General features: G+C 39.6%; 1 protein-coding gene across 2 annotated transcripts in view; it reads left to right on the top strand.

The window, feature by feature from the left end:
* Nucleotides 1–13672, top strand: part of sacm1l (SAC1 like phosphatidylinositide phosphatase) — a 56926-nt gene that overhangs the window by 33450 nt on the left and 9804 nt on the right. The window contains exons 9-17 of one of the 2 annotated variants that reach the window (XM_033048600.1): nucleotides 220–305; nucleotides 1890–1976; nucleotides 3577–3627; nucleotides 3849–3917; nucleotides 4009–4088; nucleotides 6353–6451; nucleotides 6594–6732; nucleotides 8625–8694; nucleotides 9193–9265. In XM_033048600.1, the coding sequence (XP_032904491.1) occupies nucleotides 220–305; nucleotides 1890–1976; nucleotides 3577–3627; nucleotides 3849–3917; nucleotides 4009–4088; nucleotides 6353–6451; nucleotides 6594–6732; nucleotides 8625–8694; nucleotides 9193–9265 (754 nt within the window). The remainder of the gene's footprint in view (nucleotides 1–219; nucleotides 306–1889; nucleotides 1977–3576; nucleotides 3628–3848; nucleotides 3918–4008; nucleotides 4089–6352; nucleotides 6452–6593; nucleotides 6733–8624; nucleotides 8695–9192; nucleotides 9266–13672) is intronic. The other variant, XM_033048610.1, reaches the window with a different exon arrangement.

The following is a 13672-nucleotide window of genomic DNA, read 5'->3' on the forward strand; positions in this document are numbered from 1 at the left end:
AATCAGTTAGTTATCAAATAACTGCCAGCATTTAATTTGTAGACTTGCGGATTGGATGTTTTTGGAGTAAATGCTGGAAAATTGTAAGGCATTGCAGAAAATACAATTTAGTGGTTGAGACTTGTGCATGCAAGTTATAAATTTAGTTCAAAAACACAGCTATAGATTACCTAGAATTTTTTTTAAATTGTAAGCTTCATCTTTATTTTCTTTTATCAGGTATCGACTCAGAGGGGCATGCCGCAAACTTTGTGGAGACTGAGCAAATTGTTCAGTACAATGGCTATAAAGCGTCGTTTGTGCAAGTGAGTGATTTCCACTGTATTCTGCTAGTTAACTTGTATTTCAACAGCATCTGTGAATGATAAACATCCCGTTGCACTTCCCAAATGGAACTGAACATAAAATGAATGATGAAGCTTGACTAAGGTGATTAGAATGGATACCAAAGATCTTGTTGAAAGGCCAACATTTGGAAGGGCAAGGTAACCGCGAGTGGGAGGTTTGAGATATTGCAGGCACTGTCATAGATAGCAGGACAACTTGCAAATACAGGCCATCTTTTAAAAATGAAAACCTTCTACTCACAAATATATAATCAAACAATATTAGCACTATCGTCGAAGGAGATTTGAAAACAAATGAATAACAGTTATAAAAGAAATGGGTTTTACCAATGTATAAAGAAGGTTGTAAGGACAATTTTGAAGATTATGGCCGAGAGCGCCACTTGGTGGGTGATGGTAGTTGGTGAAAACAAGGCCACCATGTGGAGGGATGAGATAGAGTGTGTGACTGAAGAAGGTTATAGAGGTGATAGGGTTGCAACCATGAAGGGTACGAAACACAAGGATGAGTATTTAAGCATTAAATGTGTTGGGACTGGGATTCAATGTAGGTGAGAGCATAAAGCTAATAGATAAGGAAGATTTTGTGCTTAAGTTGGGTACAGTGTGTGGAATTTTATATGACCTATAGTTAGTTAATGTTGTCTAGCTGTATATTAGAATAGTTCTGGAGGTGATAAAAGCATGGAGGATATCGGCAGCAATCAGAAGGGGTGTTCTTGAATGACAAAATATTGCTGTGAGGGTCTTGGACAATTCAGATTCATTTTAGTTTTACAATGTAATGGGTACACTTTTATAACCTAGTGGCCTGAGATGTTGTTCCAGAGGATTATTAAGGTTCAGTAGTTAGGGCATTTCCAATATGTTGCATGATTATTGCAACTTAATAATTTGGTTTCCGATTGGGTGCTGATTGATCAACATTCACTCTTGGTGTGGCACTGACCAAGTGACTCGTATCATCCCATCTCAGCAATTTGGTCCAGGTCTAAGATCCTGTGGAATCGTTCCTTTTTTCTTTTTCTGACCTTTTGCACTTTTGTGATATTTTTGTTTCTTTGTCTCCATTGTAGACAGTTATGCTTTCTGCTGAAATGACTTTAAGCTCTGGAATTCCATCCCTAAAACATCACACTCCTTTTGTTTATGACCTGCTTTTTGATCAGACTTTGGTTCACTTGTCACCAAAATCTCAATATTTCTCTATTTATAATCTCTCCAATGAAGGAACCTTGAATGATTTAATGCATTAAAGCGTGTATATAAATGTAAGCTGTTTAGAGGGGAAAATATTCTCTTCAGGATCTGAATGGAGAACAAGTGAATGGAGACCGAGGAAAGCAACTTCGTGCAAAAATAAAGGCTGCTGTGAAAGGATTATAGAAAAATTAAGGATTAAACCACCTATTTAAATTCTTATTTTAATAGATTGCCTTTTTAACATGTGCATTATGAAGATGATTCTGAAGCTCTCATATAGTGTAAAAGGTAATTCATGTGAACCATTGATGTTAAGTAAATTTATCTTCTGTTTTTAAGACACGAGGGTCGATTCCATTCTTCTGGTCACAGAGACCAAATCTGAGGTACAAACCAAAGCCACAAATCAGTAAATCCATGAACCATGTGAGTATAGTTAAAATATAATTAATTTTCATTAAGCTCTGCCTGCAATGAGCGAGCCGTTCCACTGTGATAACATATTTGCAGTTTACTGTTGTGTGAAATTTCAGGAATGATTAAATATATTTTTAGAGACAGAATTACATTTACTTGGTATCTCAAATTTATTGGTAGCACAAGAGTTTACAACGTTATGTAGTTGCATAAAACTGTTGAAGACGAATGAGAACTGGCTTCTTATAATTAAGATAATCCTTTGTCAGTTCCACATCTATGCTGATAGCACCTGGGCTCAACCCACCACTACCAACCTAGAAAGCTCCACCATTCTAAGTTCCCCTTGAATGCCGCCCACCCCCCACTTTGTGCACACAGTATCAAATCTTTAAATTGAACCAGACTGTTTATAACTGTGCTGCAGTATTTGAGCCGGAGGTACTTTGGACCACATTTCCATGCTATCACCAAAATCACTGCTATTGTCCTACTCATGATAGTTATGGCTTCTGTTAAAACCCTAATTTATTCCTTTGTTAGCTTTGGACATGCAATGCATTTCTGGCCTTCCTCTATGCTTCTTACTACTGTTTTAAAAAAAAAGTCTAATTCCCACCCAAGTCCCATTCACTAATCTCCCACTGTACATGAATTCATGGTCAAACAAAGCCTCCACGGCTTAACTCTTCCAAATCTCCATAGATCTGAACATACTTGTCTTTCGTCTGGAGTTTGAGAAAAATCCACCAGCAAAATCAGCTCATATGATGAGTGCACCTGGCTTTTCACATCCTACTCCCCCACTGGATGTAATATTGAGTGCATCGGCAGAATTCTGTCATGCTGAGCTGAGGAGTCGGATGCCCCTTGTCACTGTATCACAGCTGGCCTGTGTAGTGCAGCCTGTTCATTTGAAACTGCCATTGAATAGATAAATCCATGTAAATGAAGATAAATGGATGCAAATGGTTTATTTTTTATTTTGCTTAATCTTAATGCTTTCAGTTAATTACTGGAAAGTATTTTTAAAGGTGATTTTTAAAGGGGGGGAGGGGGGGAGCTAGTAAGCAGCTGGTACAGCTGTGGCAGAGGGGCTTGGAGTTAGTGCGGATCTGTGGGGCCACAATAAGCATGTAAGGCCAAAGGAATAAATTGGATGGTGAATGCACAGTGCAGGCTGAATCGAGCATAGTCCAGCTTATTTTTTGTCAGCCCTTTAACCCTCTGTATGTAGTTTGATCCCGATCCAGGAATGTAAATATGCTCCCTGAGCTTTTGGGGCCCAAGGATCCAAAAATTCCTTCTAAATTATCCCTACCTCTTTCTGTAATCGAAAATTGCCTCTTTGACCAAGCTCTTGGACATCTGCCCTAATACCTTGTGAGGCTTCGTATCAATTTCTACTTGATATCATTAAATAAAAATGGACATTGTTTTGCATTCGGTGCCAGTTAGTTGTATGTATGATAATAGAGCTTATTTAATTTTAAAATTGCTGAAGTTTTCAAAACGTTGGATTTTGTACTCAGTTACTCAGTTGTTAAGTATTAAAAATAGGGTAAGTGATTTTTTTTTGGCTCAGAAATTGGCATTTTCATCCCTCCAGGAATCTTTGTCTAACATTGCAGTACTTGGGCAGCAAATTGCACTCCATGCGGTAAGTGCAGAAATTTACAGAATGTGTCAGTGTGCTGCATCAAATTCCTTGTCCTATTAACAACCACTACAGTCATAGAGAACAGTTCTAGCGCTTTAGTGCACTATCTAGATTATTGGGATGTTTTATGCCATTGAAAAGTACTCCAAAGCTTTTGGTGCTTTTGATTGGATTTGTTATTAAACAGGATTGTAAACATTGTTTTGTGTTTTTGATTGCAGATGGATGGCTTTCAAAGGCATTTTGATTCCCAGCTTATTAGTTATGGGAAGCAAGTGATAATTAATTTGGTATGTCTTGGCATTTATCAAATATATTTAACACCAAAATTTAACTTTGAAGCAATTCATAAAAACTTTAAAAATATACTTTGTTTTACAGGTTGATCAGAAAGGTCCTGAAAAATCTCTCGAGCAGGTCTTTTCCAAAATGACAGCGAGCCTGGGAAATGGAATGGTTAAGTGCGTATCTATAAATATCATTTTCAGAAATGAGCACTGCCTTGTCTCTGTGCATATATTTTAGAGTTTCCTCCTCCATTTACTGGATTGGAAGAAAGCAGTGATGTGAACAACATTTAAAAACTGCCATTATCACAAAGATAAAACGGGGCCAGCATTTAAATAATAATGCCTCAAAGCATTTTGCACTTAGTTATTTTCAAATGGAGTGAAATTCTGCAGGAAAATATATATTGCAACTGTTTGCAGGTTGGCAGCACTGGAATCATGAGTATTTACCACTTTATTGATGTAGTTGGTGAGACCCTGGTCAGCCCAATGCATGTTACAGCCAATTGTGAAGTATACTCAATGTTGTAAAGAAAACAATGACAGTCAATTCGAGCTGTATAAATTCCCGCAGTTAGCAACAATATCCAACAAATGTTGAGGCATAAACGTTGGCCAGTTGAACACTCCAGCTCTTTGGAGTGGTGCCATGGGAACATAGAAGGGATCTCATATAAAAACATATCTGAAAGATGGCACTTCTGTCAGTACTAGATTTTCTATTAGTTGATCTAGATTTTTGTATCGAGTCTCTGGAGTGAAACTTAAATTGTTGTATCTGAGAGAATCTCTTGAGGCTCGGCCTAAACCTCCCAAAACAAAGTAGCCTAATCCACATCTCCTGATTCAGGCAGAAAATCTTATATTAAAGTTGACTTGCTGCTTGCCACCTGAGATGAACAACAATAGATAGTGCAGATTCAGATTAATTTATTGTCATATACACCAGAGTGCAATGAAACTCCTTGTTTGCGTGAAAACAGTATAGATGGTAATGATAGAAACAACAATCAATACAATGATGAATGCAAAACAGCAGAATTATGCAGATATTGCAGTTCGATCTGAAGCAGTGCAAAAACAAAATACTGAAGTGCAATAATAGAATAACTGAATGAGGTAGCATTAAGAGTTTGTGGCAGCACTTATGGGAAGCGTGTGTGAAAAAGATGACTTGTTCAGGAGTCTGATAGCTTTGAGGAAGAATCAGATTGTAAGACTGGATGTCCAAGCTTTCATGTACTTGTATCTTCCCCCAGGCGGTAGAAGAGGGAAAAGGGAATAGCCAGGGTGGCAGGCATCCATGATAATTCCTCCAGTCTTCCTGATGTAAAAATACCATGAACATGGACTAGTTGGAAGGAAGTGACAAGCCTATGATGAACTGTGCAGGGTTAATCACTTTCTGCATGTTCCGGCCCAGAACAGTTGCATACCATGCTGCGATGCATCGCACCAAAATACTTCATAGAACACATCTGTAGAAGTTGAAAAGATTCCTCATGGACATGCAGAATTCCCTCAGATGCCTAAGAAAGTGATTATGCTGATGCTTTTTCTTGTTCACCGACTAGTGGGAAGAGAGCCGGTTAAGTTGTTGGTGATATGGATGCAAAGGAGCCTAAAGCTGTTGACCATCGATACAGAGGCTCTGTTGATGATGTTCACGCCCCCCCCCACCAATTCCTTTGGTTAATGGCTTTCCTTTCCTCTTGCTGACGTTAAGGACTAGTTTGTTGTTCTGCCACCATAACACCAGGCTCTTGGTCATCTCATCATTGTTGTTAGTCCAACTGACGAGTGGTATTATCGATGAACTTAAAGATTGAATTTGGGCTGTACTTGGCCACACAGTCATGGGTTTGAAGGGAGAAGGGAGTAGAGCATGACCACAACCATGAGATGCACCAGTGTTGAACATCAGAATGGAGGAAATGTTACCAGCAGTTCTAATGGAATGAGGTTTGCATGTCAGCAAGTCGGGACGCCAGTTGCAGATGAAAGCAACAAGGCCAAAGTCGAGAAGTTTAGAGATGAGCTTCTTTGGTATTATGGTGTTAAAGGCTGACCTGTAGATAATGAATAGCATCCTGACATAAATCATTTTATTGTCCAGAATTGAATATAGTGCAAAGTAGATCTATTTTTTCTGTATGCAAATTGCAATGGGTCTAGATATTTTGGGAGTCCAGTGCAGGTGTATGCCATTACCGATCTTTCAAAGCATTTAATTATGGTCGATGTTAGAGCTACTGGGTTAAGGCAGATCACTTTATTTTGAGACTGGAATGATGGAGGTTTCCTTGAATTGCAACATTTTCAAAAAATGAAGTATATTTCAAAGTCCTGAGGTGTACAGGGCACGTTGTAAATATTTGTACTCATTCATTTTCTTTTTATTATGTCTGTTAATATGTTTGGTGTCATATTTGCAGATACTGTGCATTTGATTTCCACAAAGAATGCAGTCGTATGAGATGGGATCGGCTTCAGATCCTTTTGGATCGGGTGGCAGATCAACAGGATGAATTTGGGTAATTGGTTCATGTCTTGTTATTTTTTTTTGCTGTTTGTCATAAACATGAAAGTTAGTTATTTGGTGGTTACATAAAACACTGCTTGTTTCCTTTCATCCTATTGTTGTAAACAATTCCTTTGTTTCTGTTCTATTAACAGTTATTTCTTGGTGGATCCTGAGGGGAAGATGATCTTACAGCAGGATGGAACTTTCAGAACCAATTGCATTGACTGCTTGGATCGAACAAATGTGGTGCAAAGCTTGATAGCACGTCGTTCTATTCAGTCGCAGCTTCAGGTTAGAAGTTCTTTAATAGTAGTGATGATTCAGCATTTTAATGCTTTAAAGCACAGGTACACCAGCAGTTAGAGGTTGCCCTCCAGGCCACACACCAACCTGACTTGGAGTCAATTATAAAAAATGAAATAGCGGCACATTTGAATAGCAGTAACAGGATCGGTCCGAGTCAGCATGGATTTACATGCTTGACTAATCGTCTGAGGATGTAACTAGGAAAATGGACAAGGGAGAGCCAGTGGATGTAGCGTACTTGGACTTTCAGAAAGCCTTTGATAAGGTCCCACATAGGAGATTAGTGGGCAAAATTAGAGCACATGGTATTGGGGGTAGGGTACTGACATGGATAACTGGTTGGCAGACAGGAAACAAAGAGTACGAATTAACGGGTCCCTTTCAGAATGGCAGGCAGTGACTAGTGGGGTACCGCAAGGCTCAGTGCTGGGACCGCAGCTATTTACAATAAACGTTAATGATTTAGATGAAGGGATTCAAAGTAACATTAGCAAATTTGCAGATGACACAAAGCTGGGTGGCAGTTTGAACTGTGAGGAGGATGCTATGTGGATGCAGGGTGACTTGGACAGGTTGGGGGAGTGGGCAGATGCATGGCAGTATAATGTGAATAAATGTGAGGTTATCCACTTTGGTAGCAAAAACTGGAAGGCAGATTATTATCTGAATGGTATCGTTGAGAAGTACAACGAGATCTGGGTGTCCTTGTTCATCAGTCACTGAAAGTAAGCATGCAGGTACAGCAGGCAGTGAAGAAAGCGAATGACATGTTGGCCTTCATAACAAGAGGAGTTGAGTATAGGAGCAAAGAGATCCTTCTGCAGTTGTACAGGGTCCTAGTGAGACCACACCTGGAGTATTGTGTGCAGTATTGGTCTCCAAATTTGTGGAAGGACATTCTTGCCATTGAGGGAGTGCAGCATAGGTTCACGAGGTTAATACCCGGGATGGTGGGACCGTCATATGTTGAAAGAATGGAGTGACTGAGCTTGTATACACTGGAATTTAGGATGAGAGGGGATCTTATTGAAACATAAGATTATTAAGGGATTGGACACGCTAGAGGCAGGTAAACATGTTCCTGATGTTGGGGGAGTCCAGAACTAGGGGCCACAGTTTAAGAATAAGTGGTAAGCCATTTAGAACGGAGATGAGGAAAAGCCTTTTCAGAGAGTTGTGAATCTGTGGAATTCTCTGCCTCAGAAGGCAGTGGAGGCCAATTCTCTGGATGCTTTCAAGAGAGAGTTAGATACAGCTCTTAAAGATAGCGGAGTCAAGGGATATGGGGAGAAGGCAGGAAAGGGGTACTGATTGTGGATGATCAGCGTGATTACAGTGAATGGCGGTGCTGGCTCGAAGCGCCCTGCACCTATTGTCTATTGAAATGTATTGGTGTTCCTTCATTGCTGGGTCAGAATCTTAGATCTCTCTCCCTACCAGTATTGTGGGCATAGTTGCACCTCGAAGTCTGCAGTGGTTCAAAAAAAGCAGCTGACCACCACCTGATTGAAGGTAAAACCAAAGGGAAATTAACCTGACTCAGCCTGTGAAATTCTCATTCCGTGAGATAACACTCAAGCTATGCTTAATTTAAAATAAAATCTTCACTCATTTGTTTAAACTCTAATACCTGTATCTCAATTTCACTTCGGAGGATAGCCCCAGTTCAGAAATCAATTTGGTGAGCCTCTATGGTAATTAATCTATGTGAGGTATATTCCTTCCTTTGCCAGAGACTAATTTTGTACACAGTACTCCAGGTCTGTCCATACTTAGCCTACGATAATGCATCAATATTATCATGCTTTTGCAATAACAAGAATAAACTCAACAGGTAGCATTCAGTTATTAAATTTTTTTTCTTCTATTGGGTCTAGAGGATTGGCGTTCTTCATGTGAGCCAAAGAATTGACGAGCAAGCAGAATTTGAAAAGATTTACAAAAATTGTGAGTTTTTATTTATTTTTCGGGGTTTCTTTGCTGAACTGTTTTTATTTGATACAGCAGACTCTTCCAGATTTGACCCAAAGTGCACCTGAAAGGTTTCACATTTGATTGCTCAGCTCTCTGATTTCATCAGTAGGAACAGAATGATTATTTTTCATACCCCTGGGTGATGGAGGGAGGGAGAGTTATTATTTGTTATTCATTGCATTCTGTTAATTAGCTGTGTGCTTGGATATTGAATGAAAATAAAGTGGAAATGGTTGTGATGCCTCCAAGCCTGCTTGCAAGAACAACATAAATAGTGCCTAATTAAATCTTGACCCAGGAATATCCAAATGGACTGCTTGGTGGAGTTTGTGTCTTTTGAGAGGGAAGGAAAAAACCTTTGGCAAATAATTTTGCTCAGAAGTAAAATCTAGTCTTTTTATGAGCATTTTGAAATTGTCACTTTTGCTAATTAAAGTACTAGAGCTTAGCAATAATTTGATTTATCCACAGCATGGGCAGATAATGCAAACGCATGTGCCAAACAGTACGCGGGAACTGGGGCCTTAAAGACTGACTTCACAAGGTAATTATCTCTGAGATTATGTCTGATTGCTGTGGTTCATTTTTGGATTTTTTCATTCATATTCTTTTGCATGGGATGTGAAACTAGTTGGAAGGCAACTTCAGTTATGATTTGAAGAAAAAGAATCCCACTGAGTGATTTTGATTGCATTCAATGGTTAGGGGAATGACAAGTGGTTTTTGCAATAATTTGTTCTGTATTTTATGGTAACAAGTCAGCGTTATTGAAAAATCTTTGGATAGGGTATTGTGTAGTAAATGCTCAATATGACATTTTCAGTCTGCACAGTAGGAAGAAATGTGTAAATAATCAGTTTAATGTCAGAATGAGTAAGCATTCCAAATATAAGTCTAGTATCCGCATCAGTCCTAGTGATGTGTTTTAAAGCTGGTAAGTGTGTGGTGCTTTTAAAACAGCTAAGCATCCCAAGGTATTTTGTAAGAATTTTATCAAATATCATTTTGGCATAAAAGAGACATTAGGGCAGATGACCAACAGTGTTGTAAAACAAGTATGTTTTAAGGTCCATCTTCAAAGAAGAAAGCGTGCTAGAGAAGAACTTCTTGAATTGAAGGGCAATCTGACAACAGTGCAGTGAATTGTGGCTGTGGCGAGAACTGGAGGAGGTTATTGTGCTATGGAGGAGATTGCAGAAACTGGGACTTGGGCAAGATCAATATCAAGGGCAATTTTAGTAGTCCACATCTACTACCCTCTATCCTATTATCTTTTCTCATTGCTCGTGTATTCTTCCTTTCATTTTTTTGCCTGATGTAAGCATCAAATTTCCTCATCGCTCTATCTTGTTGCCAACTTCTGGGCAAAGAAATGTCGCCTATATTCTCTCTTTGATATTTATTGGATGTCTTCTATTTACACCGCACTTGTTCTGAAATTGACAAAATGTAGTCGCACATTTCCACTTTATCCTGTGGAACCACACTGGATTCACTGAGATAATCAAAATAACCAGACATTTCCAGAATGGCTGTGGATGGGGCAAAATGAATTATTATTGGTTTCAGGGCTTTGGATGGTTCATCCCATTGTAAAACATGTGACTGTTGAATAATAGAGCACAGAAGGAAGCCAAACCCTTGCCAACATCATGTTGCTCTGTCAATTCAGTACTATTAATTTTTATCCCCATTTCCCTGCAAATGTTCCCGCCATTATATCTCCAAAGTAATTAGAAACTTACTATTAAATCTGGTTATAGCACATTTCAGGCAATGAATTCCATGTGTAAATATATCTTGTTTGTTTCTATGACTCTTGTCACTAACCTTAATTTTAATCTCTGGCTTCTATGCCTTCTGCTATCACAACCTTAGAGATATTTATCATCGCTATGAAATCTCCTTCTCTCCCAATTTAGAACATACTTTTTAATGTTCTGCTGAGTAAAACTGGTATGAGCTACTTTGGAAGTGGATACTGAAGGTGGATGACTACCTCTTCAAAATAGCAGTGACTAAAGACTGGGTGGTGATATATCTCTCAGGTCAGCCTGAGATTCAAATCTGCCATGCATCTGACCCATGAGTGGGTCAGCCTGAAATTCAAATCTGCTGTAAGGACTAGAGTAAATTGAGAGTCTAGGCCCAAGACCTTTGGTTGATACCCAATTAGGATAATTGTCCCAGGCCCAAATTGGAAGCATAATGCTGGTGTATAGTGTGTGTGTTTAAACCATTAGGGTCAAGAAGCACTGTTACAGAATTGTGATGGAACATTGTTCCTCATTTGACATCAAAATACCTGGTCAGAATAATTAAATAAGCCGATATGCTGCTGGGAACTTTTTTTCTGTTTTTATTTCCATCTTAACCTTAATTTGTAAAGTGTGTTATTAAAAAGGAATTAGAGATATCACTGACAGCCAGTGATTGCTCTGAGATTTCCTACTTGAGATCCAGAGGTTAAATTCCACTTCCTTAGAACACATGTCCAAATATGTTAAGCATAGTGTTAAATCGAGAAATACTGATCAAATGGCTTGATCATTACTTCTTAATGTAACCATGAGAAATAATGATCAACCCATTATTATTTGGCTTGATCATAATTTGAAGCACTATTTCTATTGATCTTTACATGATGGGGGGGGGAGGGGGGGAGAAAAATAAAGGTTGAACCTTTATGAAAGCCCACAGTGATAGTGATCAATGCATTTTGATGCTTTTGGAATTGCCAAAGCTAATCCAGTTTTGCTGACCATATATGACCCATTATTAGTTTGACCAGCCTTCAATTTGAAGAATTTCATGAAGCATAGTGAGGTTTGCTTGTAATAACATTGCCATAGAGAAAATACTTATATCCCCTTTGTTGCTTCGGAGCACTATCATTCTGAACAATTTTTTAGAAATGCTTGTAAATTTTGGGAAAATAGACACTAAAAGGTGGAGTAACTCAGCGGGTCAGGCAGCATCTTTGGAGAAAAGGAATAGGTGACGTTTCAGGTCAAGATCCTTCTTCAGACAGAGTCAGGGGAAAGGGAAACGAGAGATATAGAAGGTAAATGGAACAAGTGAATGAAAGATACGCGAAAAGCAACGATGATCAAAGAAAGGCGGAGCCCACAATGGTCCATTGTTGGCTGTGGGGTTGGTGATAATGAGTTATACAGACAGTGAAACTGCTATGATGACTAGGGTGGGGGAGGGACGGAGGGAGAGGTGATGTAAAGGTTGAAGCTAAAGACATTTTGGGAAATGTATGCACTTGTGTATTATTTGCTGTGTAGACCATGCAAATAGGGTAAATTTAAATCGTCATTTGAAATTGTTGAATAAGAAATCAGACGTTAAGCTGAATACAGTGCCCTCCATAATGCTTGGGACAAAGACCCATTATTTATTTATTTATTTGTCTGCACTCCACAATTTGAGATTTGTAATAGAAAAAACCCCACATGTGGTTAAAGTGCACATTGTCAGATTTTATAGGGTATTTTTATACATTTTGGTTTCACCATGTGGAAATTACAGCTGTGTTTATACATAGTCCCCCCATTTCAGGGCACCATAATATTTGGGGCACATGGCTTCACAGGTGTTTGTAATTGCTCAGGTGTGTTTAAATGGCTCCTTAATGCAAGTATAAGAGAGCTCTCAGCACCTTCTTTTTCCTCCAGTCTTTCCATCACCTTTGGGAATTTTTATTGCTGTTAATCAACATGAGGACCAAAGTTGTGCTAATGAAAGTCAAAGAAGCCATTATGAGACTGAGAAACAAGAATAAAACTGTTAGAGACATCAGCCAAACCTTAGGCTTACCAAAATCAACTGTTTGGAACATCATTAAGAAGAAAGAGAGCACTGGTGAGCTTACTGATCGTAAAGGGACTGGCAGGCCAAGGAAGACCTCCACAGCTGATGACAGAAGAATTCTCTCTATAAAGAAAAATCCCCAAACACCTGTCCGACAGATCAGAAATACTCTTCAGGAGTCAGGCGTGGATTTGTCAATGACCACTGTCCGCAGAAGACTCCATGAACAGAAATACAGAGGCTACACTGCAAGATGCAAACCACTGGTTAGCCGCAAAAATAGGATGGCCAGGTTACAGTTTGCCAATAAGTATTTATAAGAGCAATCACAGTTCTGGAAAAAGGTCTTGTGGACAGATGAGATGAAGATTAACTTATATCAGAGTGATCGCAAGAGCAAAGTATGGAGGAGAGAAGGAACTGCCCAAGATCCAAAGCATACCACCTCATCTGTGAAACACAGTGGTGGGGAGTGTTATGGCCTGGGTATTTACGGCTGCTGAAGGTACTGGCTCCCTTATCTTAGGTACACACAATTACTGGGGAAACTCAGCGGGTGCAGCAGCACCTATGGAGCGAAGGAAACACCATGGTACACCAGGCTCCCTTATCTTCATTGATGATACAACTGGATGAGGACGAGGGAATTGAATGCAACATCTCCAAGTTTGCGGATGACACGAAGCTGGGGGGCGGTGTTGGTTGTGAGGAGGATGCTGGGAGGCTGCGGGGTGACTTGGATGGGCTGGGTGAGTGGGCAGATGCATGGCAGATGCAGTATAATGTGGATAGTTGTGAGGTTGTCCACTTTGGTGGCAAAAACAGGAGAGTAGACTTTTATCTGAATGGTGGCCGATTGGGAGGGGGGGAGATGCAGCGAGACCTGGGTGTCATGGTACACCAGTCATTAAAAGTAGGCATGCGGGTGCAGCAGGCAGTTAAGAGGGCGAATGGTATGTTGGCATTCATAGCAAAAGGATTTGAGTATAGGAGCGGGGAGGTTCTGCTGCAGTTGTACAGGGTCTTGGTGAGACCACACCTGGAGTATTGCGTACAGTTTTGGTCTCCTAATCTGAGGAAGGACATTCTTGCCATAGAGGGAGTACAGAGAAGGTTCACCAGACTGATTCCT

This window comes from Amblyraja radiata, chromosome 2 (genome assembly GCF_010909765.2).
Source record: "Amblyraja radiata isolate CabotCenter1 chromosome 2, sAmbRad1.1.pri, whole genome shotgun sequence".
NCBI lineage: Eukaryota > Metazoa > Chordata > Chondrichthyes > Rajiformes > Rajidae > Amblyraja > Amblyraja radiata.